The sequence below is a fragment of the Perca flavescens genome, chromosome 16 (assembly GCF_004354835.1).
Source record: "Perca flavescens isolate YP-PL-M2 chromosome 16, PFLA_1.0, whole genome shotgun sequence".
Taxonomy (NCBI): Eukaryota; Metazoa; Chordata; class Actinopteri; order Perciformes; family Percidae; genus Perca; species Perca flavescens.
Window position 1 is genome coordinate 28,237,631 of NC_041346.1, and position 26,742 is coordinate 28,264,372.

At 41.2% G+C, this 26,742-nt stretch overlaps 1 protein-coding gene across 8 annotated transcripts in view; it reads left to right on the plus strand.

The window, feature by feature from the left end:
* The first annotated feature begins 4,239 nt into the window (after nt 1-4,239).
* Nucleotides 4,240-26,742, plus strand: part of rasgrf2a (Ras protein-specific guanine nucleotide-releasing factor 2a) — a 66,160-nt gene continuing 43,657 nt past the window's right edge. For all 8 annotated transcript variants that reach the window (XM_028601892.1, XM_028601895.1, XM_028601893.1 and 5 more), the window contains exons 1-2: nt 4,240-5,047; nt 24,737-24,843. In XM_028601892.1, coding sequence (XP_028457693.1) covers nt 4,769-5,047; nt 24,737-24,843 — 386 coding nt within the window. In that variant the 5' untranslated portion in view covers nt 4,240-4,768. The remainder of the gene's footprint in view (nt 5,048-24,736; nt 24,844-26,742) is intronic.

The window sequence follows — 26,742 nt, forward strand, 5'->3', positions numbered from 1 at the left end:
TTCATTTGTCAGCATTTGCCTGCGGACATCAGATGTGGTCTTTAAGGCTCGGGACCTGATAAGACGCGACAGGATGAGGTTAATCTACCTCTAGTGGTTAATGTGTTCGCTCGCCAAGATTTAACCGGATTACCTACCCAGCCCTGGATCACATAGATCCAATGTCTTTCAACGATAACGGCCCAGTTTAAGACATTATTCATACTGAGCGCTAATCGATTAATCAATTAGATGTTCCTCAGAAAACCATTTTTTTAAATTAAAATATTCGTGAGTTTAAGCTTCTTACATGTGAAGATTTGCAGCTTTTCTATGTTTTCAATTGTAAAATTAACATTTGGGGGTTTTAAACTGTTGGTTGGACAAATTAAGCTGTGAAAAAAAATTTTTAATACTATTTTCTGACTCAACAAAATGTTATAGCCAGATTAATCAACAATGAAAATAATTGTTAGTTGCAGCCCTGTTCTTATTCAAAATCAAAATGTCTTATTGGTTATGTTATATAATATTCCTGTGTTTTAATTGTCTGATGTTTGCCTCATTGTGTCCCCCAACGGTGTAATCATCCTGGTTCAAACATGTAAAGCACTTTGTCTTGAAAAGAGCGCTGTATGAATATGTTACAGAAAAATTTAACTCTGCAAAAAGCTTGTTCATAGTAACTCATAATATCTAAACACAGACTTTATCCTCCGTTCTGTTGTGCCGTTCCTTTCCCTCGGCACGCTTCATTTGCATCTGAGCATGTGCAGAAGAGTCCCAGGATCAAGGTGGGTTATAGGAGTTGGCGTGCTGTCCCTTTACCTGGCGCTCCTGTTTCAGCTTCCCAGTGGGATCAGCTCTGCTCCAGCAGCGTGGGCTTGATTATTCTCCGTCAGCTCTGCTGATGTAGGCGGCAGCTGAACTGGGAAAGATGCACTCTGGCTGCAACTGAAAGTGTGTTATTGTCACATTATTCCTTCGCCAAATAAAACCTCAACAGGCAGCAGGGGAGGAAGTATTTAGATCTTCTACTTCATTAAAAGTACTAATACTACACTGTAAAAATACTCTATTACAAGTCAAAGTCCTGCATTTAAAACCTTAAAGTATTTCCAGCAAAATGTACTTAATTAAGTGGATTAATCGGCTGATTATTTTCTCGAGTTATCGATCGGATTGATTGATTGCTTGGTTTGTAAAGTTTTTCAAAAGTAGTCTCAGTGTTTGTAGTCCAAAATGTCAAAATGACTAGATAGATGTGAAATAACTAAAAGGAAAAGCAGCAAATCTTCACATTTGAGGAGCTGGAATCAGACTATGTTTTTGTATTTTTACAGTTGCCGTTGATTTTCTGTCAATCAATTAATCAACCAATCGTTTCAGCTGCACTGGTTTAAATGGTTGGGTAGTTAAATTTTTTTTCTCCTATCCCAGAATTCATCTGTGGTGTAGCCAGACCTATCTCCACAGCACTGTGGAGCAGTGGTGTAGTCTAACGTATTGTAGTGGGTATACTGTACTGTATATAAATATATTGGCCTATATATGTGGGCCAGAATCTGCCTTTGGGGGAGGAGGGCATATCATAGTGGGGGGGTCTGGCTGTCCTCCCCCAGGGTTATTTTGAGCATCAAAGACCTCATTTCCTGCATTCGGATAACTTTTATTCACCAATTTACAGTCGAAATACCTTTTTTGTTTAGCCTATGCGAAGAAGAAAAACACAGATGCCAATTCAAAATATATCAAAAATATAATGGAAAGTATGTTGTTGCGTGTCATTGGGCATTTTTAAGTGGGTATATGGAAATCCTGGAGCTTTCTTAGTGGGTATACTGCGTATACTTGCGTATCACGTACACTACACTGCTGGTGTGGAGATAGGTCTGGCAACGTGAGACCATATTTTACAAACTCTTCACAGGTTTAATGCAAAAATCGTCATGTAGCTAAAGCTGTCAGACAAATGAAGTGGAGGAGAAGTATAAAGTGAAATGGAAAGAAAACACTCAAGTGAAGTACAATTACCTCAAATACACAGAACTTGAGTAGATGTACTCATTACATTGTTACATTCCATCACTGTGAGCAGGTCACTGCAGAGTCTGTTAGACTTCATCACAGTGACCTGATGCTAAGCTGCCTAACAGATTAGAGCGCCGCCGTCTGCGTGGGACATTGTGTCTTTTGAGTGTGTGTGTGGGTTATCTGTTATGTGATGTCCATGAGGTGTTGCATGTTTCTGGCCCTGAACTCAGCCAGACCTCCACCTGACCCTGTGACTGCAGGGCGGAGCGACAGGGCAGTGTCTCCGGCTCCAATCTCGCCAACGTGGAGGCGACCCAACCCAATCTATCACCACATCGTGTACAGGGAACATAAGTGAGGGGCAAAACTCTGTGGCAGCTTGGCTTAAAAACACTCATAACATCTGTCCACACACACACACACACACACACACACACACACACACACACACACACACACACACACACACACACACACACACACACGACTGAAAGCAAACAGATGTGCGTTCAGGCTGGATGACAGTTTCGTTGTCTCCTGAAGCATATCCTCACTTTACAGAAATAGAAACTTCTTTGTTGTGTGTGTGTGTGTGTGTGTGTGTGTGTGTGTGTGTGTGTGATTTCTGAAACGCCCTCATTTGTCTAAAATCATAGTTAGAAAAAAAAAGGATATTTATAGGTACGCCTCATAGCCGGGTTTAGTGAATTAGTCCTTAAAGGGTGTGTTATATTTGGATCCTTTTTTAATAAAAAAAAAAAAAATCTGAAATAAACACCGGTGGCATTGATTCTTAATCCAGTTGAGGAGTGAAGAAACTAGAAAATATTCACATTTAAGAAGCTGGAGTCAGAAAAAATAACCTAAACCAAATAACTGATTGTTAAAAAAAAAAAAAAAAATCTAAATTATTGGCATTTAATGTAACAGTTGACAAGTAATCAATCAGTCTTTTTCCCCTTTATTTGATACAGTGGATAGACCAGAAAGGTGGGAGAGAGATGGGGGACGTCCCGCAGCAAAGGGCAGCAGGTGCAAAGGCCTCAGCCTACATGGGGCGCGCGCTCTTACTGGGTGAGCTAGAGGAAATCGATTCATCTTTAAAGATAATTTTTTGGGGCGTTTTAGGCCTTTTATTTGACAGGACAGCTGGAGACATCAAAGGGGAGAGAGGAGGGGGGGATGACATGCAACGAAGGGCCACAGGTCAGAATTGAACCTTGGCTCGCTGCATAGAGGAGTAAACCTCTACATATATGGGCGCGTGCTCTACCAACTGAGCTATCCGGGCACCCGAGTAATCGATTAATCTTTGCAGCTCTTGTCACTTTAAGTCAATTACGGCACCTCCTAACTTGTTTTTAATTGCTCTTGTATTTACATTGACCCTTTTGCTAGTTATACACCGCTTATTTTATTGTATTTGTACTTTTCTATCTGTAATCTGTCCTGTGCTGTGGCAACACCTGAAATTGGCTTTATTTGCACGGTATGAGGACACATACGAGGAATTTTGCTTTTGGATTAATACAATGCTCACAATGTGCTCACTCATGCAAAACAAACAATATATACACACTATAAACAGAACCAATATAGACGGGTTGAGGCAGTAGTGCAATGAAGAGTGCAAAGTGTGCAGGAGTAAATTATTTTTATGATAAATTATTTTAATTATGGAGCGTAGTGCAAAGGATGCTGGACTAAATATGTATTATGTTATTATATAAGTATTTCAATATGAACAGTATGAACAGCTCTGAAATGGAGACTGATGAATAAAAAAAAAATGATAAAAGAATATTACACATATACACAACTATATGAGTATTAAGAATCTGTCACTTTCAAAACACTTCTCAAAACCTGCATCTTTAGAATAGCCTTCACCCTATAATAATAATAATAATAATAATAATAATAATAATAATAATAATAATGTTTAATATGCTTGTTTTTATGTTTTGCTGTTTTTTGTTCTGCTGTTATTGTACTTACTATAACTATGGTGTTCTTGTAAAGTGTCTTTGAGCATTTAAATAAAATGTATTATTATTATTATTATTATTATTATTACATCTAAAATGGAGGTCACTCAACGCACCGGTCATGCTGTGATGTTACCCTTTCAACTTTTGGCCCCCACCTCACGCGCACCTGCGCACCTGCACTCCAAGTAGGGGCGTTCCTCGGCTCGTGCGCTCCTGGGATGAGGCGCGAGGCGCAGCGAGGGCAGACAGGCAGCGCGCGCGGCGGGCTGCAGGCAGCGACCTGTCTCTTTAAGTCGGTGTCAAAGCCGATTACCGCTGATCTCCGCCGTGATTCGGTTTGCACCGTCTGTTCCCTCAGTCTATTTCTGTCTCCGCGGTGCTGCCGGGACGACGAGCTTTCTTCTGTTTTGATACGTTTCCGTCGCTCAGGTAGAGTAACGACCGAGGGCTCGAGCGCTAGCTAAAACTACTCGCAGAAAAAGTTTGGAGCACGGGAGCGTCGTGGAGTGTTTCCTGCGGGCTTTGCTTTGTGAGAAAGCCCCGACGTTAAAGCCCCAGTTTGCCGGTGAGCTGAGTGTCTTTCCAACTTTTTTCTACCGCGGTAAGCCTGGATTACTTTCCCTGCTACCGGAGATATATGAACCGCTTTCTCTCTGCTCATAACGCCAGTGACAGAAAACCGGGAGATGCAGTGATGCCTCGGGTTACTGTTTGAAGTTGGCACCAAAATTAAAAATAAAAACCCAAATCCGGTTGGACATAAGATGCAGAAGGGCGTGCGGTACAACGAGGGCCACGCTCTGTATCTGTCGGTGGTTGCGCGTAAAGAGGGCTCCAAGCGCGGCTTCCTGAGCAAGAAGACCACGGAGATCAGCCGCTGGACCGAGAAGTACTTCGCTCTCTACCAGAACGTGCTCTTCTACTTTGAGAACGACCAGAGCACGAGGCCCTCTGGGATATACCTACTGGAGGGATGCACGTGCGAGCGGGCACCTGCACCCAAGGTCTCCGCCATCAGCAAGGAGCCCATGGAGAAACAGCAGGTGAGTCCCGCTGAGCTGTAACTGAGTGAGGCAGGGCTGCGGCGAGGCAATGCACTCTTGCAAGAAATCTCATTTTAACACAATATTTCTGAAAAATAAGTATTAAAATCGTACAAAAATGACGAAAAAGTCCCATCAGAAGTCTCTAAATGTCTTGTTTTGCCTGACTAACAGTCTCAAACCCCTAATATTAAGTTGGAGGTGGAGAAAGATCCCATTTAAACCAGTTAAAAGTTTACATTAGTTTAAAGAATGGAGGCTGCTGGTTCCTTTTTCATTAATAATTCCACCTGAAGCTTCATTTTGGTGATTTTTGCATCCATGAATCATTAATCATGTTGAGTAAAGCAACATGCATGGTTTCATTATTTGTACACAAACTCTGCTGCAAGTTTGACTTGCATTGGGTCAATTTTAACAGAATAAAATGCTGCCAGGAACCCACAATACAGGACAAATGACACCAGGCTCATACAAAAGCATACACATCTTTAGTGATAATCATTCAAAATATTTAGGTTTGTACAAAAATACAGCAGAAAAATTCAAGGAACAAATCTCTCACACAGTACAGTCATGTAAAGTGACTTCACTTGCTCATAAAAATGCACTCTTGCATAAAATTTTATGTCAACACAATATTTCTGATGTAGTTAAACACAACAATGCATAGTCGATCATAACTGGCTGGGGCAATGAAGTCAAAGTTTAAATTCTGTGGCAAGCAAATATTAGTTTTTAACAGTTTTACACGATCCCTCGTGTTCAGTGTCCACAGACATTCACATAAAGCAGCGTCCATTTCTCACATTATTTTTTAGGAAGATTGCTCTTTTAGATCTTAAGGCGCAGACACACCAACCCGATTATCGGCTGTCGGACAGTCTGGCGAGGTCGGTGACCTGAGTCTGTTCGGTGAGTTCTGTGCCGTCATCAGTTGGAGGAGCCGTCGGCTTTAATTTTGGCCGATTTGACTTGTTGAATCGGCCAGTGGGCAGTCGGACTCAATGACCAATCTGATTGGTGGAGTGCTAGCCCTAGACTAGTGAATCAGTGCACTTATGTTAAAACACTTAATGACATGGAAATGACGAGCGGGATGAGCGCCTCTCAAAATCTGACGAAAATCTTTCAACCTGACCTTTGTCCATCAAAATAACAGATTCAGCAACTGCACGGGCTATTTCTCGCTTAACGTGTTTTCAGAAACGCGTTTCGTGAACCATTTTCGTAAAATACGAGATTGTATTCCGAACGTGCCGCCATTATAGTCGGCTTTGAAATTCGGGAGAAGCCAGACCCACGTGATGCGTTCGTCATTTCCGTTTTGTTTTGGGGGGCCGACAATACCGAGTAGCGCCGCCTGCTGTTATGGAGAGGTATTACGTCTCGCACACGTGCAGAACGTACGCTCAAGTCGGCGTCGCTTCGGTGGGTTCCGAGACACTTTTTGGACCTCGAGAAGGATGATCAGTCCGACTGGCTTTTCTACCGACGGTCGGCCGTCGGGTTGGTGTGTCAGAGCTTTTAAGGAAACGCAAGCAAATATTTGTTGTTGAAATGTAAGCCTACATGATTCCTAAACAAACATCCCAAATGCCGAAAGTTTGGAACAACACTGGAGATGAATGAATTTATAATATTTACATTTAATAAAGACAGTAGCATGGACAAATTGTTGCATACAAATTCAACAAAATGCAGGAAATGGAAGTGTCTGGCATCGTAGATGGGGATCTCACCCCCACACTTCCCCCCCAATGTTGAACCCAAAGTTGCGCCCTGCAACCAATGAACAGTCTTCATTCTATAAAAGTCAGAGAATGATGAAAAAGTCCCATCACAAGTTCCCAGAGCCCATGGCGCCGTCTTTAAATGTCTTGTTTTGCTTGACTAACCTGACCAACAATCTAAAACCCCTAAATATGAAGTTGGAGGTGGAGAGAGATCCCAGTTAAACCAGTTAAATGTTTACACACAGATTAACAATGGAGGCTTTTTAATTTATAATATCTCAGGAGCTTTATTTGGGCTTGTTTTAACTTTTCTATGCATTAACTTCTGTCTTAGTTTCACCTTTTGTAAACAGTCTTTACTCCACATGCATGATCTCATCATTTCAGAACAAACTCGGCTGCAAGTTTGACCCTCATTTTGGTTTTTATTTATTTAACAAAGTCAAAAGCAGCCAGGAACCCAACATACAAGAAAAATGACACAGGCTACTATTATTATTATTATTATTATTGCATACAAATGTTACTAATAAGCAAACAAAATATTATTATTGAACAGTGAAAGGTTGTAAAATAAATTTTCACTATTAATACACAAATGCAGCAGAAAGAAATCTACTATCATACAGCCTGTTTACGTGCAAAGTGAGTTGTTACTGTGACTTGTTCATTGACGGTCTCCAGTCCGACCTCGTAAATCTCTCAAATGTTGAATAATTCAGTTTAAAAAATGTTGTTATGGTCTACAAACTACTGTGTGGAAGCCCCACATCAGCTGCTTGTCTCTACACAATATATAAATAATTATACTACTATAAATAAAGCTGTGTGTGTGTGTGTGTGTGTGTGTGTGTGTGTGTGTGTGTGTGTGTGTTCAAAATGAAGGCCAAGTTTGAAAATGGGTGTGGGCTGAGCAAGGGCGCGGGAAGTGGGGGTGGTAGGATACGTAACAGCCCCCACTCTAGTTTGCTTTGAACACAAAACTACTTTGCACATCTATTACATGAGAGAGGTGCGTAGCTTTCTCATGAACGGGTTTGCATGATATCGTACGAAAACGTATGCACAACAATTCTTATCTTACTGCTGGCCTTGTGGAGACCGGTCACATGACCGTTAAGTTAACCGTCCTTTACAGTTAAATTTTGCCGACAAAAGGTGACGGTGAGCCGGGTACGGAGCACCGTGAGGCGACTGTCCTTTTCAGCGAACGTTGCAGATACAGAGGCTTGCAAAAGTAATCCTACCCTTTCCACATTTTGTTACATTAGAACCACAAATGTAAATGTATTTCATTGGGATTTTATGTGATTATAGACCAAGACAAAGCGCTGCATAATTGTGAAGTGGGAGGAAAATGATACATGGTTTTCAGATTATTTTACAGATGATAAAAAAACTGAAAAGTGTGGCGTGCAAAAGTATTCAGCCGCCTTTACTCTGAGAGCCCTAAATAAAATCCAGTGCTACCAATTGCCTTCGGAAGTCACCTAATTAGTAAATAGAGTCCACCTGTGTGTGTAATCTAATCTCCGTATGAATACAGCTGTTGTGTGAAGGCCTCAGAGGTTCAGCGGACAAAAAGTGAAACCTCATGCGGCGACGGCAGTTAAAGTTTAAGCACCAAAACGATCGACTGGGGGGAAAAAAAGATTGTAATTTGGATTAAAATGCGTCCCCTTAAGTACTCCGGGACACAATACGCGTTCCCTGGCTGATAGTCTTGTGTTTTCCCCGGGACTTGAACTACGCTCCCCCGCTTTGACATTTTTTGCTGGAAAATAGCTCGACTTGATCCTCCCATCTTTTGTTTAAACTGACAGAGAAACTTGTACGCAATGTGCACAACTTCCATGTTTAGCGGTAGAAGACACACACATTTATTGCACACATCATACGTTTTATTTAATATAGCACCTTTTACAAAGTCACAAAGTGCTTCACATGAGAAAAAATGGTTTAAAAACAAAAGTACCAATAACTGTAAAATGGACAAGCAAAAAAAGAATAAAATGGAAATAAAAATTGCAACTGGTAAAATAAAAATGTACATTGCTGTGATATCCTGGACCCACATCCAGATGTTGGGTCCGGGAACTCCCCATTGGCAGGGCTCAATCCGAGGGGTGGGATAAACGGTTGTCTTTCAAATTCCCTCTGCACGCGTTAGGCTAGCGCTACAACCAATCAGAGCAACGCTAGTTGATAGATTCAACTTTAAACTCTGAACACATCTTCCTTTTTTAAGAATGACTTGAGTGCCGTTCTTTGTTTCTCAAAGAAAAGCTGAACTCCAAGTCTTCCAGAGTCGCGGCCAAAGCCGATTCCCAAGACCTCTGTTCCCACCAGCAGCAGCCATGTGCCCGCCCCCCGAATCTATACACGATTTGATTGGCCCGGCCAGAGTTTGGTTTTTCCCAAGGGCAGTAAGCTTCGCTTCAGAACGCGAACCTCCGATGGCGCCATTTTGTTGCTACAAAGCGATCACCTCTTGTTAGCATTACACTGACCGCCATTTTTTTTTTTTACGTCACTTGACTGCGAATAACTTTACTTTTTATTTGTCCATTGTTTAATTCTTAAGAAACACGACAATGTAGAAAAGGCTCCATTACCTTGTACCTCACGTTATGGCTCCGTAGCAGACGTTTTTGTAAAAATAACGATTGGGTCATAACCACGTGACTTACTGTCACATAGTAGAGGAATTACCGTATAGTACAGGAGAAGCTCACAGGCAGTTTGGACTTACATGAGCTGTTTAGGTTTAATTACTAATGTTAACTAGCATGTTAGTTAGCAATAATTAGCCTGTACCTATGTTATCTCCTTACATATACCTACACTCTCCGTCTCTATAAGATTGATTGAGATTTCTCTTGTCACAGCTACCAGAAGACTTACAACTTTCAGACACGTTGCTCACGTCACATCTACGTTGTCTCTCTCAGTTGGAGGCTGCGCAGTAAAGCAAGAGATCACCTGAAAAATGCTTCTATCATCCTTCACTGGTCTCCGTCCAGAGCAACGGGGTCTATTGGTCCATTATATATATGTCAATGGTTTTTCCAGCTCACAAGCCAATGGACAGTTGCTAGACCCCCCCACTAGCTGCAAATTACAGCTAGCTGCTGCTAGGATGCATCTAGATTTCTAGGCTACCTGGACTCTGTAATGTGATGAAATTAACACATCCTTTACAGAAAGAGTCCCGTGTAATGAGGTAGACATAAAAAGCCTGATGCTATTGATGATTTAATCGTAAACAGAATGAGATTAGGAAAATATTTGTTCTGGGAAAGCTAATTTTAAATGACCCATATTCCAGTTTTTGCAGCTGCGGGGTCTGAAGATGTTTCATCCCATCAGCAGCTGGCGTCATGTAGACGAGTGTTTATTTTGTAAACTATAAAAGCTCATTTTCTGCTCCACATACTGTCCACAGATCCTGTATGGATACAGTTCATTTCGTTTTCATACAAACTGGATTACGTTGGTTTAATCTAATCTCATCGATACGCAGGTAATCTGTCGCTGCCTGACTCTCTGTCATCACTCCACATGTTTATGAGGCAGAATAAAAGCAGACATGTTGTATTCACAGCTTTAATGTGGCGACAATTAGTGTTCACACGCTCCAGTGGGGTGAGAATCTGCTGAAACACCATGAAGACTTGCTGTCATTACATTGTAAAGCTCAGCCTGTCAGAATCCCTCCACATGTTGACCTTTGGGCTTAAATCTCTTTTTTTATTTCATTACTGTGAGTTTTGTTAGCATGTTTTAGGCATTTCTATGTAATATAAGGGGCTGTGTGGATATTATTAGGGGCTGTCAGAAAAAGGCTTTTGTAACATTACATAGTTTGTCCTCCATACAGCAAGGACAATTTTATTCTTAAGTATCTTAGTCACTTAAGTATCTTAAGTATCTTTTTTTTTTTTTTTTTAGGGCTTCCCCCTTTTAAGTAGTTTAGTCAATTAAATGCCTTTTTTTCAGTAGCTGCAGCCGAGCTGGCGCGCACAAATGTGATGTCATGAGGGCACCGTAACTGTTTATACTTTCGTGTGGTGGTTGCGACTCTAGTTGCAGTTTTCTCCTAAACAGAGGGGGCGCTAATGAGGAAAGGCTACCGACTTTGCTATTTCTACGGACAAGAAGAAAAAGGTAAAGAATGGCAGAACTGGCAGCAGCATTGCAGTCAATGCTTCGATTTGATTGGATGAGCTACTTGGTGGTATCAAGCCTTTCATTCACCATAAAAGAGCTCATCTTAACCCAGTAAGTTTACAAGACAGTCTTGCAGTCACTCTGAGAGTGCTGGCATCCGGTTACCCTCGAGCTCGTTCAGGCTTCCGGTTTCCGCTTTGTCGTGTGCCGCTGAAAAAAATAGTGTTGCGCGATAGCTGCCAGTCAAGACTAAGCTTGTTATCCGACCAGCCGCGACACAGCGCGTCCCAGAAGCATGCGAGAAGCGGCTCTCAACTAAAAATACGCGTGCCGCGGGGCGTTCAAAGGGGAGAATGCTTGAGAAAGAGTTGGGCAGGCAAAACGCTCGGCTTCGGACGCTCCCGGTGTGGTACGACGCATGGCGGACGACGAAACAAAACCGGAACGATAAACTCAGGAGTTTAGTCGACTAAGAGTTTCTTTAATCAAGGACAGCCGTACATTTAAGATTTAAGAGATCGTCAACAATAAAGGTGTAATTACTATCAGGGCTGTACCTTTCACATTCAAAGCTTCTCTTGAGGTTTTCGGGTGAATTTAGCTCATGTGTTTGATGGGGCGACAGAAAAAAACATCTAATTCGTCCAATCGCCCAACGCTAGCTATGAATGGAGCTGTGAATTATTCGGTAGTCCTCCTTATGTGTTAATGTGAAAAATAGTCTTGAATATCAACATCGAAATCGGCCTCAGAAATCCAGGATCTATTTAACTTTAAAAGCAGAACAGTAACAGTAAAAATAATCCTGAAATATGGAGGTAACATGGCTTTTAAAAAACATCCCTTTTTATTGTTGTTGAAGAGAGGGTAGTCTGACAGGAGAGTCTCTCTTATTCTTTCTTATCTCAGTTATATTTAATATCAGCCTTCCCCTGGTGAAGTCTGTTTATATAAAACGGAGATTAAATAGTTCTGTTGTGCACGACAGGTCATAAAGGTGCAGTATACAGAGGACAACAATCCTGTCTCTGTCAGAGCTTTATTGTCCTCCTTTTTCCTGCAGAGAAACGCTCACATGGCTGCTCGTCTGCAGATAACAAGAGTTTTCGGTCATATTGCTCTAAAGAGGATTTTTTTGGGGGCTTTTCCGCCCTTATTTGACAGGACAGTTAGGTGAAAAAGGGGAGATAGTGGGGGAAGACATGCAGGAAATCGTCACAGGTCGAATTCGAACCCTGGAACTCTGCGTCGAGGCAATAACCTCAAAGAACACGTGCGCCTGCTCTACCCACTGAGCCAACCTGGCCACGAGGAGGGCAGCTTTTACTCCACAAACCAAATCACATAATGGTATCTGTAATTTTAAGCTGCAACTTGCTTTTCAGGTTGTCGTATTTGCAAAACCTTTTGTTTACTTACATTGTTCACTGGCCTTTTAAAGGACACGTTTCTTTGTATACGAGAGGTTGTGTTGGATGGGGGTCTAACGGCTCACCAGAGAATCCTGTTGTCAAACACACCGCTATCATTAGCAGGATGCAGAGGACAGCGCTCGGTCATCTGTTAAAAACACTTTAACATGCACACTTGCACAGTTTGTGTGTGCTGTGTTTAATGTCATGTATCATAATAGGACATGTATCGTTGCTTGTAGAAGTTCTTCCTCTTACCTTCATGTAGTTATCAGAACTCCTATTTTTGCCATGCACCTTATCACCTTGTTGTAAAACCTAATTTTCTTAAAACAAGTGAAACAAATCGGCAAATGCAGTACAAATATTTCAATCGGTTTCCAAAAGAAATAAAGAAGTTGCTCAAAGTAAATGTATCTTGAAAACAGAAAAGTACTGAACTAGAACGATGAAAAACTAAATTTGACTTTAGACAATAAGTTGATTTGCAATGGGAGCTTCTTTCCTTCTTTCTGTTCCGCCATAGCGAACCTTTAACTCACAGTAGTGGTGTGCGCTACTGCAATATTTGGTATCCATCTGATACCGATGTAAATACAGGGCCAGTATCACCAATACGATACAATACCAATACTTTTTAATAATTAAGGTGGATCAGAATACATTTTAATGACCGTTTATTAATTATTTTATATAATTATTAATTAGTTAAATCCCAGGACAGAATTTTCATATGCTTGTATAAAGTTGTTGTGATACCACTGTATCTTACAGCCTTTTTACAAATTATACAGCTTTCCGTTGTTTCATTTTTGGCATGAAAATATAGCCCAACGATGCTCCTCTTCCTCTCTGCCGTTCCTTTGCTCTGTCCTGCTTGTGTGTGTGGTGCTGGCTGCCGCCAGGCCTGGCTGCTTGCTGGCTTGTTTGCCTGGTGTGCTGAGTCACGTGACTGTACAACATACTGTAAAATCACAAGAGGGGGGAGGAGGAGCAAAGTGTGCCTGCTCCGCGCTGCGACAGGAGCGGCACCGCAGCAGTGAACGCTGGAGAGAAACTGAAACTTGGATCAATCCGTCCACCACTAACTCACAAGACTGATCAGATAGAATCATTGCATTAATTTGTCTTCGTCTCATTGCCAACACTAGCTGACATAATGCGAGTATCATTGGATGCTCACAGTATCCCGACCCTCTGGATAAAGGTGTGTCATTACTCCAGTGCCTAAGAAAGCCTGTCCATCTGAGAACGATGACTTCAGACCAGCATTTTTAACTTCAATTGTGGTAAAATGTTTGGAAAAATATTTGGTCTCCTGTTAAATGCCGATAGAAACCCACTGTTGGATCCTTTCCAATTTGCCTATAGACACAGAAAAGCACTGACGTTGCTGTGAACAATGTCAGCTATTTAATTTTCAAACATTTGGAGGACCATAAAGCATACGCACATTTACTTATTGATCTTAGCTCAGCCTTTAACACAATACAGTCTTACCTCCTGATCCAAAAAAATGAAGCTGCTGAGTGTTAACCCCTTCATTACCAAATGGTACCATTCCTTTTTAACTGAGCGTACCCAACTTGTGAAGGTCAACAACGCCCTCTCCGAGCCTAAAGTAATTAGTATAGGTGCCCCTCAGGACAGTGTGAGCTCCCCTGTGCTCTTCACATTATATACAGTGTGTGAGCATCCACCCAAACAGCTATATATTTAAATTCTCCGACGATACGGTTATCCTTAGCCTTATGCATACAAATATAGAAAATACAGAGCCCTCATATTACCAAGCTGAGATCAATAACTTAGTACAGTGGTGTGATGCCAACCACCTCATTCTGAATAAGATGAAGACGGAGGAGATTGTGTTCAACCCAAAAACAATAGGCGACCACACCCCCGCAGTTATCCATAACACCCCGATCAAACAGGTTTGCTCCTATAGGTTCTTGGGGATCAACTTAGACAACATGCTCACCTGTCAAACCCATGTTGATAGCCTGTGCTCCAGACTCCAGCAGAGATTATACTTCCTGAGAAGGCTAAGACTGTACGGTGTGGATCAGAAACTGTTTTTGTTCTACCAGGCGGTATTGGAAAGTCTGATCAAATACGTAATACAGGCATGGTATGGGAATCTATCCGTACAATCTAAATCTAAACGCAACTCACAAAGACCACCATGAAAATAATAGGTAGGGAAGAACGCAGACCTGTCCAAACAACCTACGAGCAGTCAGCTCTAAGAGGTGCACAGAGAATTCTTGATGATCCATCCCGTGTCCTTCACTCTGAGTACGAGCTCTTACCATCAGGGAGAAGATACACGGTGCCTATATGCAGACTTAATCTCTTTAACAATTCATTGTTCCCTGTTCCACCAGCCTTCTTTAGAAAAGTCTGTTAAAGACTTAAAACGTCCAGGGCTTGTAGATTACTATTCACTGTTTGTAATGTATGCAGCATCATTGTGCCCAAAATGAATTCCCCCCAGGGTCAATAAAGTGTATCGTATCTACATGAAAGAACAGTTCAAACTTGCTCAATTGAACCAAATTCCTGAAAATCTCTTTCCATTTTTCTCTCTAGACGAGTTAGATGGCCATGTCAACTCTCTTTGTTTCTGCTTAGCAACCTCTACCTCTTGTACTACGTTTACTGTTCAGCTACAAGGTAGCAGAGTTAATTTGCTCCTAACCAGTTAATGTAATTGCACCCAATTTCTTTTTTTGCAACAATTTCAAAAGTTTGCTCAAAATTTGCTTGACAATTGGATGGAAATATGGCTACAGTTTCTAAATTACTTCAACCATACAGTCTCTTTGACACATCTGTACTGCAGTTTCCTGTTTTTACCAGCTGACGTACAGCAACACCAGTATATCTGCAAGAAGCAAATGATTACGGATATATCCGCCTCGCCAATTTATTCAAATTCCTTTTGAGCTGCAAATTACTTTTATATAAATTTTTAATAGTCAATTGCTTTCCGGATTAAGTAATTCAGTCCTCTCTTCTTGACCAACCAACGGTCTCTCTCTCTCTTAGGGTTTCTCTCTTAGTGTTAAAAACTTAAGAGTAAAAGCGGAGAGTTGAGCTGCAGTGTGACAGCTTGGCATTAGAGCCACGGGGGGGGCTGTCTGCTGGCTCACCAGCTACTGAACCAGAGTGGACAGCACAGCCGAGGTGCATTCAACACCCTCCAAAGAAGTCCGATAATAAGACTAAAGGTCGGGCTATGTTGGAAATGAACCAGTTCAATGACGTTTTGTCAGAAAGCAAGTGTTTCCAGCTCTGGAGGGAGGGAATGTCTGCTGTGGGAGAGCGACGGAGAGGGAGAGGCGAGTCAAACATTGGAATATGAGGATAACGGTTTTACATAGAGCTGGGTGATATGGAGAAAATCGAATATCACTATTTCTGACAAAATGCATCGATGCAGATATTGCGACGATATTGTGACGAGATACAATTTGAAGACGAAAGAAAGTGTAATAGGCAAACGCACTTTTCTTCATGCAGGTTTTGTCACTAACGGTATTAAAGTTCGGACTGATAACGAGGACATAGAGCGTAACGATTGCGCGAGAGCTTAACTGCTGTATTTCCAGAATTTGACATTTGATGATATATGCACAGTTGTAAAGACAGATATTTAGTTATTTACACTGTGTTCTGCAGTTATCTAATGCTAGGGTATTTGATGATATCCTGTATTCCATGCAGTAGGGCCATCTCCTCCTCCTGTGCTCTGTATCGGACAATGTGACGGTGAGACAGCGCCGATTTTAAATATTAAGAATACATTTCTATTTAAGATTTGAGTTGAAGGTGTTTATGGAACAATTATCACTCAATTATCACTCCGTACAATCTTCATGATATGGTGTGAAGAAATGTGCGTGAGGCATTAATACTTAAACATATTAAGAGTAGCCTAATCGTTATTCCCACATGTACTTTCTGCAGTCTGACTTCAGTTCACCACCTCACCATCTGCGTCGCCAATTCCTATTTTGTCTCCAAATGTGTTTACGCATGGGTCAGAGTTTGCGTGGAGGACCGCACATTCTCCCGTCAAGTTTGTTTTTTATAAATCACAACCTTTGCGTGTGTATAAATGAGACCCCAGATTTTCATTTTACAAGCTGGAACCTTCAACTGTTTTACTCTTATCGACTAACCAGGGCTGTCCTAAATATCTCTTTTTGGGCTAAGAAGCTTCGGTGGGAGGTATTCAAATACATTCAAAGCACGTGTTGTCTTTTTTTCTGGTTTTAAAGGCTGCATTACAGTGAAGTGATGTAATTTACTAGTGGTTTTATTTGCTTACATATTGTATAGACATAATTGGTGATTATTTATTAAACTGTCATTGTGTTAATATTTTGTGAAAGCACCGGTAGTCAACCCTACAATGTCGCTGCAATATCGGCATCAATGTAGTTGGTTACAACAACAAGCATAATTCATGTAGATGAATAAATGAACAATGTTGGATTACTATAACTGATTTTTAGGGTAATGCAGATCTACATGACATATTTTACTAGAGCTACAGAAAAATAAAGTTGTGCGGTGACATCGTAACGTAGCTCTTCATGTACAGAGATGAAGCAGTTTATGTCCGAGGAAAAGACAAACGCACGATACAGGCAGTCATTGTTTGATCTGGTCCTGATGAAAGCCACTGGAGGGTTAAATCTGAAGCAGCTTTCTAATGGAGCAAGTCGGACAAAATCTCAGAGAGCATCAAAGCACTCTGGTGAGATTGATAACCCGGCTCATTTGATGCCCACTCCCTTCACAGATACAACATAAATTATTCAATTGCCTGTATCTGTGGCCGCTCATTATGATTTTGTTCATTATAAACATGACTGTAATCAGTGCATTGATCTCAATAAGTAAATATGATTCTTTGTTATTGTGAGTACAAGTCAAGATCTCACACTCTTAAACCACCACCCTTAAAAACATGGAGTAAAGCAGTTTCACGTTAAAAATCAGTGTTTCTCTGACTCTGTTTGGCCTGTCAGTGGGACAGGCTGCGAGCCGAGCGTTCGCTGCTAACGTTTGCTCAGCTTGTTACTCCGAGAACTTAAGATCCAGACGTCCGATGGCTAAAGTCCTTCATCCGGTTCAAATATAGAGTTAAAAACCACCACGATCTAAAAAAGTGTATCGCAAAAATGTGTCAAACTGGATAAAAAGTCAATTTATGACCGCTTCTGGCAGACAACCACAACGGTAGCATGCACAGAGGGGATTTGACGCCACTGATGGGCAACTGGGGCGCCCGGTAGCTCACCTGGTAGAGAGTGCACCCCCAATATACGATTAGTACGGGTCCACTGTCAGCGACATTTCATTCGTTGTCTGTGTGCAGCCGTGCAATGCGTTCTGGTAGCGTCGTGGCGACTTTTGGAGAAGTGGGGCATTGAGTTGCCCACTCCTCATTTGCATAAAATTGAATCCAGGCTACATTATGCAAATGAGGGGCAGGCAGCTCTGCTCGCCACCTCAACAAGTCACGAAAATCATTTAAAGTGACTGTTGTCATTCTGAAATGAAGACGGATTCAGCAGCTACATAGCCTATTTTTTGCATAAAATGTTTTCAGAAACCCATTTCGGTGAACTGAAGCCATTATGGTCTGTTCTGAAATCCGGGAGCAGACAGCCCCACGTGAAGCGTTCGTCCAATCAGGTGCAGCCACGTGGCTTTAGGAAGGTGTAGCCGGTTTTCTTTGCTTGTCAGTGGTCAGTAAAGAGAAACTGATAACTGCTTGTGGCGAGCCCACTAGTGTGCAAGGCTGGGAAGTGGGGGGGATCCCTGCCGTGAAAAAAACAAAAAATATGGACACGTACCATGAGGCTGAGTCCAACTTCCACCCGCGTCCCTTTGCTGCATGTCATTCTCTCTCTCTCTCTCTCTCTCTCTCTCTCTCTCTCTCTCTCTCTCTCTCTCTCTCTCTCTCTCTCTCTCTCTCACTCTCTTTCTCGCTTCTTTTCTGTCAATCTTCAGCTATACTATCTCATAATGGCAAGAAAAGCCCAAAGAATAATCTTAAACAGTGGGACACTGAACACAATGTTTGTAACATCCCTCTGGATTAGTGTAATATGAGTTAAATAGGCTGTTAAATATGAACAAGTGCCAATACAATTCACAGCTCCGATTTGCTGCCTAATGAACTGGAAACATAAGCCAGGCTAAAAGCTCATGTAGCTCATTGAAGGCTTGTGCTGTGATTGTTTTTACTTGCATCATGCTCAGTTGGTTGGTTCAGAGAGCGAAAACTTTCTGATTTGTAGCTTTTGACATTTTTTTATTTGTGCACAAATATACACTTCTTTATCTTGTCATCCATAGACATGATCTGCCTGTTTGTATGGCAGCGATGGTATTAATAAAACTCTAGGCTGTCCACGAGAAAAGAAATTCTTAGTTGACGCTCCTACGATTTTTGTCGAGTAATGAATTAGATTTAATCGACCGATCTGTCAAACTGAGTTTCTCCACAAAGAATCAAGCAAAACACCACTTCAGATCTTGTGTTTGCACGATATGTGATATAAGTCAGTCAGCATGAAAAAAAGCATAAAAAATGACTAATCGACAAAAGAAATCTTGGTCGACTGAGACCAAAACAACCAACTAAATGGTCGTTCAAGAGGGGGCAGCCCTAGTAAAGTCCTAGTTTTTTAGTCCATCCATAATGTTTGGTATTTACAGAGGGGGAGGGTGTCGGGTAGGGCCGGGTATCATTCAAAAATATTTTGGGGAAAAAAAAGTATTAAATTCGCCACCCAGCCCTAGTGTAGGGTCGACATCGGCAGGCAGGATGCTGACTGCCGTTCACTTAGCGCCCACTCCCATCATTAATAACAAGGATTTTCTGTGAAAATTATACACAGTACTTTTTTAAGTACTAACGTTTTCCAAATTCTTAGTAATCTCAGTCTGTTCTGCGCTTAAGTACAGTGAGAAGTCAATTGATTAAAGTAATTAAACTGAATTAGTGCTTTTATTTTGAAGGGTCGGACCACATGTGAAATCGTTTGTCATTTTTTTCCTTTTTCCTCTTCCTGCGTACAGTTTTGGCATTATGCTAATGCTGCTTTCCACTAAAGGCTACTCACACAGGCACGTCCTGCCTGTTGATTTCCATGGTGAAGAGGGTTTATAGGTTGAAGTGGCTAATGTAGCTCATACAGGATGTTGAACATGTTTTGAAATACAGAATATGTGAGAGGACATTTATTGAGACATTTTGGAGAGTCAAATAAAAACAAATGGAAACAAAAAGGAGGCGATCAGTGATGGACAACAAGATAATGGATGATATGATTAAAAAGGGAATTTAATTTTAAGTGTGCTTGATGACACTTTTAGTATTTTCTCATATGTACATGTTTGACAGCTTTGCTCTTACAGTTACAGGAATATAAAACTGTTGTAAAACCGAGGATTTAATGTTAAATCAAATTGAAATGAATAGAGTTGACATGTAATGCTGTCTGTTTGTGAGTTTGTAGCGAACATGTAGCGCTGCTCTGGGAGGCTGCTGTGCTCGACTAAGAATAGCATCCTTGCCAGTTATTTTGCCTGCAGTCACTGTCTGAATACCGAGTTAACACAACTGCACACAGACTCTAGTACACACTGCTGGTACCTGTGCTATTTGTAGCCTCCTATAACTGTACTGTGAGGGGATCTGTCTGTCTTTCTCTGAATATAATAGACGTTCTAAAGCCTTTCAAACGAGTCTAATTGACTTGTGTGTAAAAAGGTTTAGGTGTGGACATGTCCTGAAGCCTGGTGGATATTTTCAATCCTTTAGAAACTACAGCTGCTCTGTGTGTTTGTGTTCATGCATCAGTGACTTTACATAAGTGGTGTTAACATTGTCTCATGAATAAGCTATGTTTCTTACTTCATTAGAAACATAATGGTCTGTGGATCACCAAATGGTTAAAGTTGTGCACATAAACTACATTCAGATCTCACTGTTCTGTCAAAAAGATTAGTACAATATAGGGGTGTGAATCTTCACTGGTGTCACGATTCAATTATGATTATCCTGTCGATACAATGCGATATCACAATGCACCACCTCCTCAAATTTATTATATATTGCTATACATCACCAAATTCAAGCTGTCAGATATATATGGACTCCCATTTTTATTGTATCTGACACTTCCTGAATGTAGCAGAGTCTGAACACAGCAGACAAAAGGCAAAAACAAAAAAGCAGCAAATGAAAGATGATCGATCTTGGTCTGTCACTGCATCGATGCAGAATCGTCCGCATCGCGATGCATCGATGCAGTGATTAATTTCAACGCCCCTAGTACAGTATAGAGAAGCACTGGAGAAGGGCACACTGCCACCAATATTTATGCAGGCTTTCATAACTTTGATTCCTAAAAAAGGTAAAGACAGGAACATTTTGGCAAATAGATTAAATAAGGTTATTCAATTCATCCTGATCAGGTGGGGTTTATTTGCGGGCGTAGCTCGTCCGATAATATCAGGCGTCTCATTAATATTGCATTGTCTGTAGCTGATTGCCGAAAAAGCGTTTGATATTGTTGAATGGTAGCCTAGAAATTTAGACGCACCCTAGCGTCAGCGAATTTAATTTGCAGCCGGGGGGGGAGGGGGGGGGTTGTCTAGGCACTCTTCGTTGGCTTGAGAGCTGGAAAAACCAAAATCTGGTCAGGCCAATCACATTGTGTATAGAGTCAGTGGGCGGGGCTTATGGCTGCTGCTGGGAACAGCGGTCTTCTGGAGAGAAAAGGACAAAGAACGGTACAGAAATCATTCTTAAAAAAGGAAAATGTGTTCGGAGTTTTGCCGACTGGATACGTTAGAAGTTTAATCTATCAACTAGCGTTGCTCTGGTTGGTTGTAGCGCTATCCTATTGCGTGCAGAGGGAATTTGAAAGACAACAGTTTATCCTGCCCCTCAGATTGAGCCCTGCCAATGGTGGAGTTCCTAGACCCAACATCTGGATGTGGGTCTGGCTTGTCAGGTAAATTGTCAGGTAAATTGGTCCAAGTCAGAAGTTACCTTTAACAACACAGTTCCCCGTAACAGCCCTGTATTTCAGTGGCCAAAGCAAGGTATCAGATATCTGGGTATCTTATTCCCTCCTCAGTTAAAAGAGCTAGTTAAAGTTAATCTCTTTTGATGTTAATAGATGGACTCTCAATCTCTTGATAGCAGTCTTGATGTTATAAAAATGGTTTGTGTTCCCAAACTGAATTACCTTATCCAATCTCTCCCTGTGGAGGAGGAGGTTCTCTTGTCATATTTTAAATGGTTTGACAGGATAACAAAGACATTTATATGGAATGGTAAAAATAAACACTGGCTATAATTTTTAATAAATTGAAAAGACATATTGATAGAGGAGGTTTGGGACCTTTTCTGTACATACTGTGCCATCGATACTTTTGTAGGTGTTTTTATGTCCAGAAAAACGTTGTCGTCAGATGATGGCCGATAGGGTTGTGAGATTTTATTTCGGCCAATACGTTAAGGAGGAACTCAAATTTGTGTCCATGCACGTAGGGCTGGGCGATATGGAGGAAATCAGATATCACAATATTCTTGACCAAATACCTCGATGTCGATATTGCGACGATATTATCAAATGTCTGTAGCGGAGCGCTTCTAGGACTCAAAAAATTAGCTTGAGGTGCTCTTTGGATGGGATAAACATAATGTAGAAACCAATAAGGAAACTCCAAGGCACTCTCTTTTAGAAAAGGTCAGGGAGTCAATCGATTGACGAAGGCTTGTATGCTGAAACGCGTCGGAGTACTTGAAGATTTATGATGACTAAGCCATAAATAAAGGCTTTGTATTTTTCTAAAAGAGAGTGCCTTGGAGTTTCCTTATTGGTTTCTACATTGCGACGATATTGTTGGGTTGAGAATTTTTTGCTTTTACAAAATAGTTTACCAATGAAATTTAAGATAAAACCGCTAGAACAGTCAGTTCAGAAAATGACATCACTTTACTGTAATGCAGCCTGTAAAACCAGGAAGACAACACTTGCCATATTAGGATCTATCCATATTAGGATAGAACGATCCAAAATCTAAGACAATATCCAGTTACAGATATCAATATAATATTGATATATTGCCCAGCCATACGTGCATGCCAGACAGATGAGCTGATGATTTTGGTGACTGGAGGAAGTGATGCCAAGTGCAGGGCAGGACTTAAAGCTCCCTCTGTCTGTCTGTCTCCATCCCTGTCTGTCTCAGTCTCCTCTGTCGGTCTTTCTATCTCCCTGTCTGTCTGTCTCCTCTGTCTGTCTTTCTATCTCCATCTCTGTCTCCTCTATCTGTCTGTCTATCTCCATCCCTATCTGTCTCAGTCTCCTCTGTCGGTCTTTCTATCTCCATCCCTGTCTGTCTCTGTCTCCTGTCTGTCTATCTCCCTGTCTGTCTGTCTCTGTCTCCTCTATTTGTCTTTCTATCTCCCTCCCTGTCTGTCTCGGTCTCCTCTGTCTGTCTTTCTATCTCCCTCCCTGTCTGTCTGTCTCCTCTGTCTGTTGGTATGTTTCTCTCTCTCATTGTTATCCTCAAGCTTAAATCAGGCTTGTGGCCGGGGAAGCCGCATTAGCAATGTGAGAAGCTGTACAGGCCTTGATGGTTATGTAAACTCTCCCTCCCCCCAACACACACACACACACACACACACACACACACACACACACACACACACACACACACACAAGCCCTTAAGCCTATCTCTGGTCCGTAGCCGGCACACGATAGCAAGTGTCTCTCACCCGCTTATCGTTACATCATTACTATACAGGCCTACTTTCTCCCTCTGGCAGCCTCGTAGTAATGTATATTGTCAGATGCTATAAAACAAAGCAAATATAAATACGCAACATGAACATATGGCTTAATTTTTGTTTTCAATAAGCAAAAACAAAACCAACAGAAGAAATGTCTCCTTTTACCAGCAGAAATAACTAAGATGGATAATTTAGATATTTGTTAAGCTGACTTTCAGTCAACATTTAAAATGAAGTGTATTTTTATTATATGTATCCTCAATATTACTTAAAGTCATAGATTGTAGATTTTTAATCTGTTGATTATTTTTATGGATTAATGGATTAGTTTGTTCGATCTATAAAAATGTCAGAAAATGGTGAAAAAAAGTTGATCGGTGTTTCCCCAAAAGCCCAAGAAGACGTCCTCAAATGTCTTGTTTTGGTCCACAACTCAAAGATATTCAGTTTACTGTCACAGAGGAGAGAATAAACTAGAACAATATTCACACAGAAGCCACAATCAGAGAAATTTGACCTTATTTCCTAAAAGTGACTCAAACCAAATCATCAAAATAGTTGGCGATTAATTTAATAGTTGACAACTAATCAGTTAATCTTTTGCAGCTCTAAAGATAGCTGCATCGCAGTGTTTATGGTTTGATTGCGAGGAATTGTGATTGGAAAAGTCTTGACATTGAATATTGCTGCCTAGAAAAGTAAGATATTTAAAATATAATAGGTATGTGTTCCTGTGGATACTCCACATTTGTTGGGACAGTATAATTTCTCAAGATTTCGTCATCCGCTACACGAAGCAAAGAGTGGTCAGCTGTTCAACATTACAGGGGAAGGTGTCTTACTGTACTCCTCTGTTATGGAAGGGAGAAGTTTGGACTTCAGCTGTTTTACCTTGAAACAGCTGTCAGGTTTTCATAATCGGAGGTGTGAGCGCTGTCTGCTAAACAACATCACATTGTCAGTGAAAAACAACACACCAAATATATGGATGTTTTGATCGGTGCTCAGGCAAATCTGCATGGCTCAAGTTACCGTAGCATTTTAAAGCAATGGGCTTCACTGCTGCAGCAGGAAGCATCGATCCTCACAGTACTCATAACAATGCATGGATTGAAATGTTGACATTGCACTTAGCGCTGGTATACTTAGCAGTTCTGACTATTAGAGTGCCGTGGCTCCACACTTTCTATTATACGCTCTATTTAAGTTACTGTGTGCTGACTGCTTGTGGCATCGTTTGTGTTTGTTAAAGAGATGAAATCCAATAACCTACTCTCACTCTCATTTTCCTTAGTAATAAATCAAGCTGCTGAGTTGGTCCCTGTCTCATTATTTACATCAGAATTTCAAACCGTATACGTATTTAATGTAACATTTTGTACAGTGGTGAATCCAAACTAACTCTTTTTAAAACCCAGAGGTCACACAGTAACCCAAACTAGCCAATTGAGGCACCGGTAGAGCAGCAACTCCCGCATTCTGCGAGGTGAAATGACAGTTTTTGTTGTGTTGCGTCTGCTTTCTCTACTGCAGCACTATTTCCTGGTGATTTTTGGCCACGATGGACAGAAACCTTTGGAGCTGCGGACGGAGGAAGAGTCGGACTGCAACGAGTGGGTGGAGTACATCCAGCAGGCTAGGTGAGAAAAGACTGTTTAATTTGCAGTGAAGTACATTTACTGGCAGCTTTAATTTTGAGGTGCTTATTGTTAAAGAAAAACTCAAGAGCAGCACAACTCATTTTACATATGTGAAGAAGGTTCAGGAGACTTATGACTTACACACAAATTACACAAATTTAATGAACACTTAATTGAGGAGACAATTAAGCAGGCAGTATAACCAGTATGTGTTGTTGTGCCGTCCCAACTCTCTGAAGTTCTTGTCCTCCCGAAGGTCTATTTAAACTCATGCGTTACGTTTAGCTGAACCTTTAAGGTAAACAAAGATATATCTTTCTCTCTCTCTCTCTCTCTCTCTCTCTCTCTCTCTCTCTCTCTCTCTCTCTCTCTCTCTCTCTCTCTCTCTCTCTCTCTGGGAAGTATGGCAGGCCCACTGACCTCCAAAAGGAGACAGTCCTGAAACAAAACATTCCCTATAATACAGCTGCTTCGATTCCCTGAACAGTCCCTCCAGAAAAACGCGATTATGCGATTGCATAATTCAATGCATAATCAGCCAAAGTCCGCATATTTATGCAGGGGCGTAATATTTTTCATATAAGCTGCAGTTTCGCTGCATAAATTGCCGATTTCCGCGCAAAATATGCAAAAAAAAGTCCCATAATATATCTTAGCAGAAAGTTGAAAAATGTTGCGTTTACTTTACACAAGAGTAGCCATTTTCCCCTGTTGCCATGGGAACGTTATGAAGTGACGCGACGTGAACATCATCGAAAAGCAGGGTGTTGGGGGGGGTGGGGGGGGGAGGGAGAATCTTTTTTTTTTTAATCTTTTTCATCAAACCGCAGTTTTTGCAAGTTCCCGCAATTTCCTCGCATAAAATTGCATAAATATCATAGAGCATATTCCATCACATTTTTTAATAAAACATGCCGCATAATCAACGATTTTTGCCCGCAACAATCACAAAAAAACTCTGCATTTTTCTGGAAGGACTGCCTGAATCTGTAGAGACGAACATAATTATACATGAACAGTTTTGGTTATTAGAGAATGGCTGAATATTCTCGTACCCTGACCTGTGACCTACTGTATGAATGACCTGATGTTGTCTTAAGCTTTCCCTTTTAGTCTCATCATACCAAATTCCACCACACTTACACTTACACTATGCTTGATTATTCCCATGTTATTCTACTTCATACTTTTCTTACACGCCATCTCAGAGGTAAATATTACTCCACTACATTTGTCTGACAGCTTCTTGACAGTTTCTCGTTAAGATTTGTTTTTAAATATAATGCATTGTGTGGAGTATTTTTACTCTGTGGTATTGATATTATAACTTAAATCTGAATACTTCTTCCAACACAGTCATCTTCTAACATGCAATTATATTTAACACCTCTCATCAAAAAACTCTCTCTACTTCCTACTCGCTTTTTGTGCTGATGCCCATTAATGTGTGTGTGCCTGTGTGTCTGTCTGTGTGTGTCGCAGCGGTTCACATTTAGGTCACACTGGTGCTGTACTGCTCTGCTGGTTACATCACAGACTTGATCTCGCCACTCCACCTCTATTCCTCTCTCTTTATCAACACATTCAGTAAAAAATATGAAGCCTTTGTTTATCCCTGCTGATATGTTACTGTATAAACACGTTATGTCAGGTTGTTGCTTATTGACCGAAGGGGCAAGAAGTACTCGGATACTTAAGTTAACTGAACTGGGAGGTGTAAAATGCGCTGGTCTCATTGGTCGCTTGACAGGATGTTAATTGACTTGGAGGCAGACACATCTGGCTGTCGATGTTTTACCTGATGTATTGATGTTTGTGGTTGACTTTGGGAAATATTTGCAGCTTTAGTTTTTGTATTTTTAATGTTTGTGTGTGACTATACTGCTGCCTGTCTTGGTT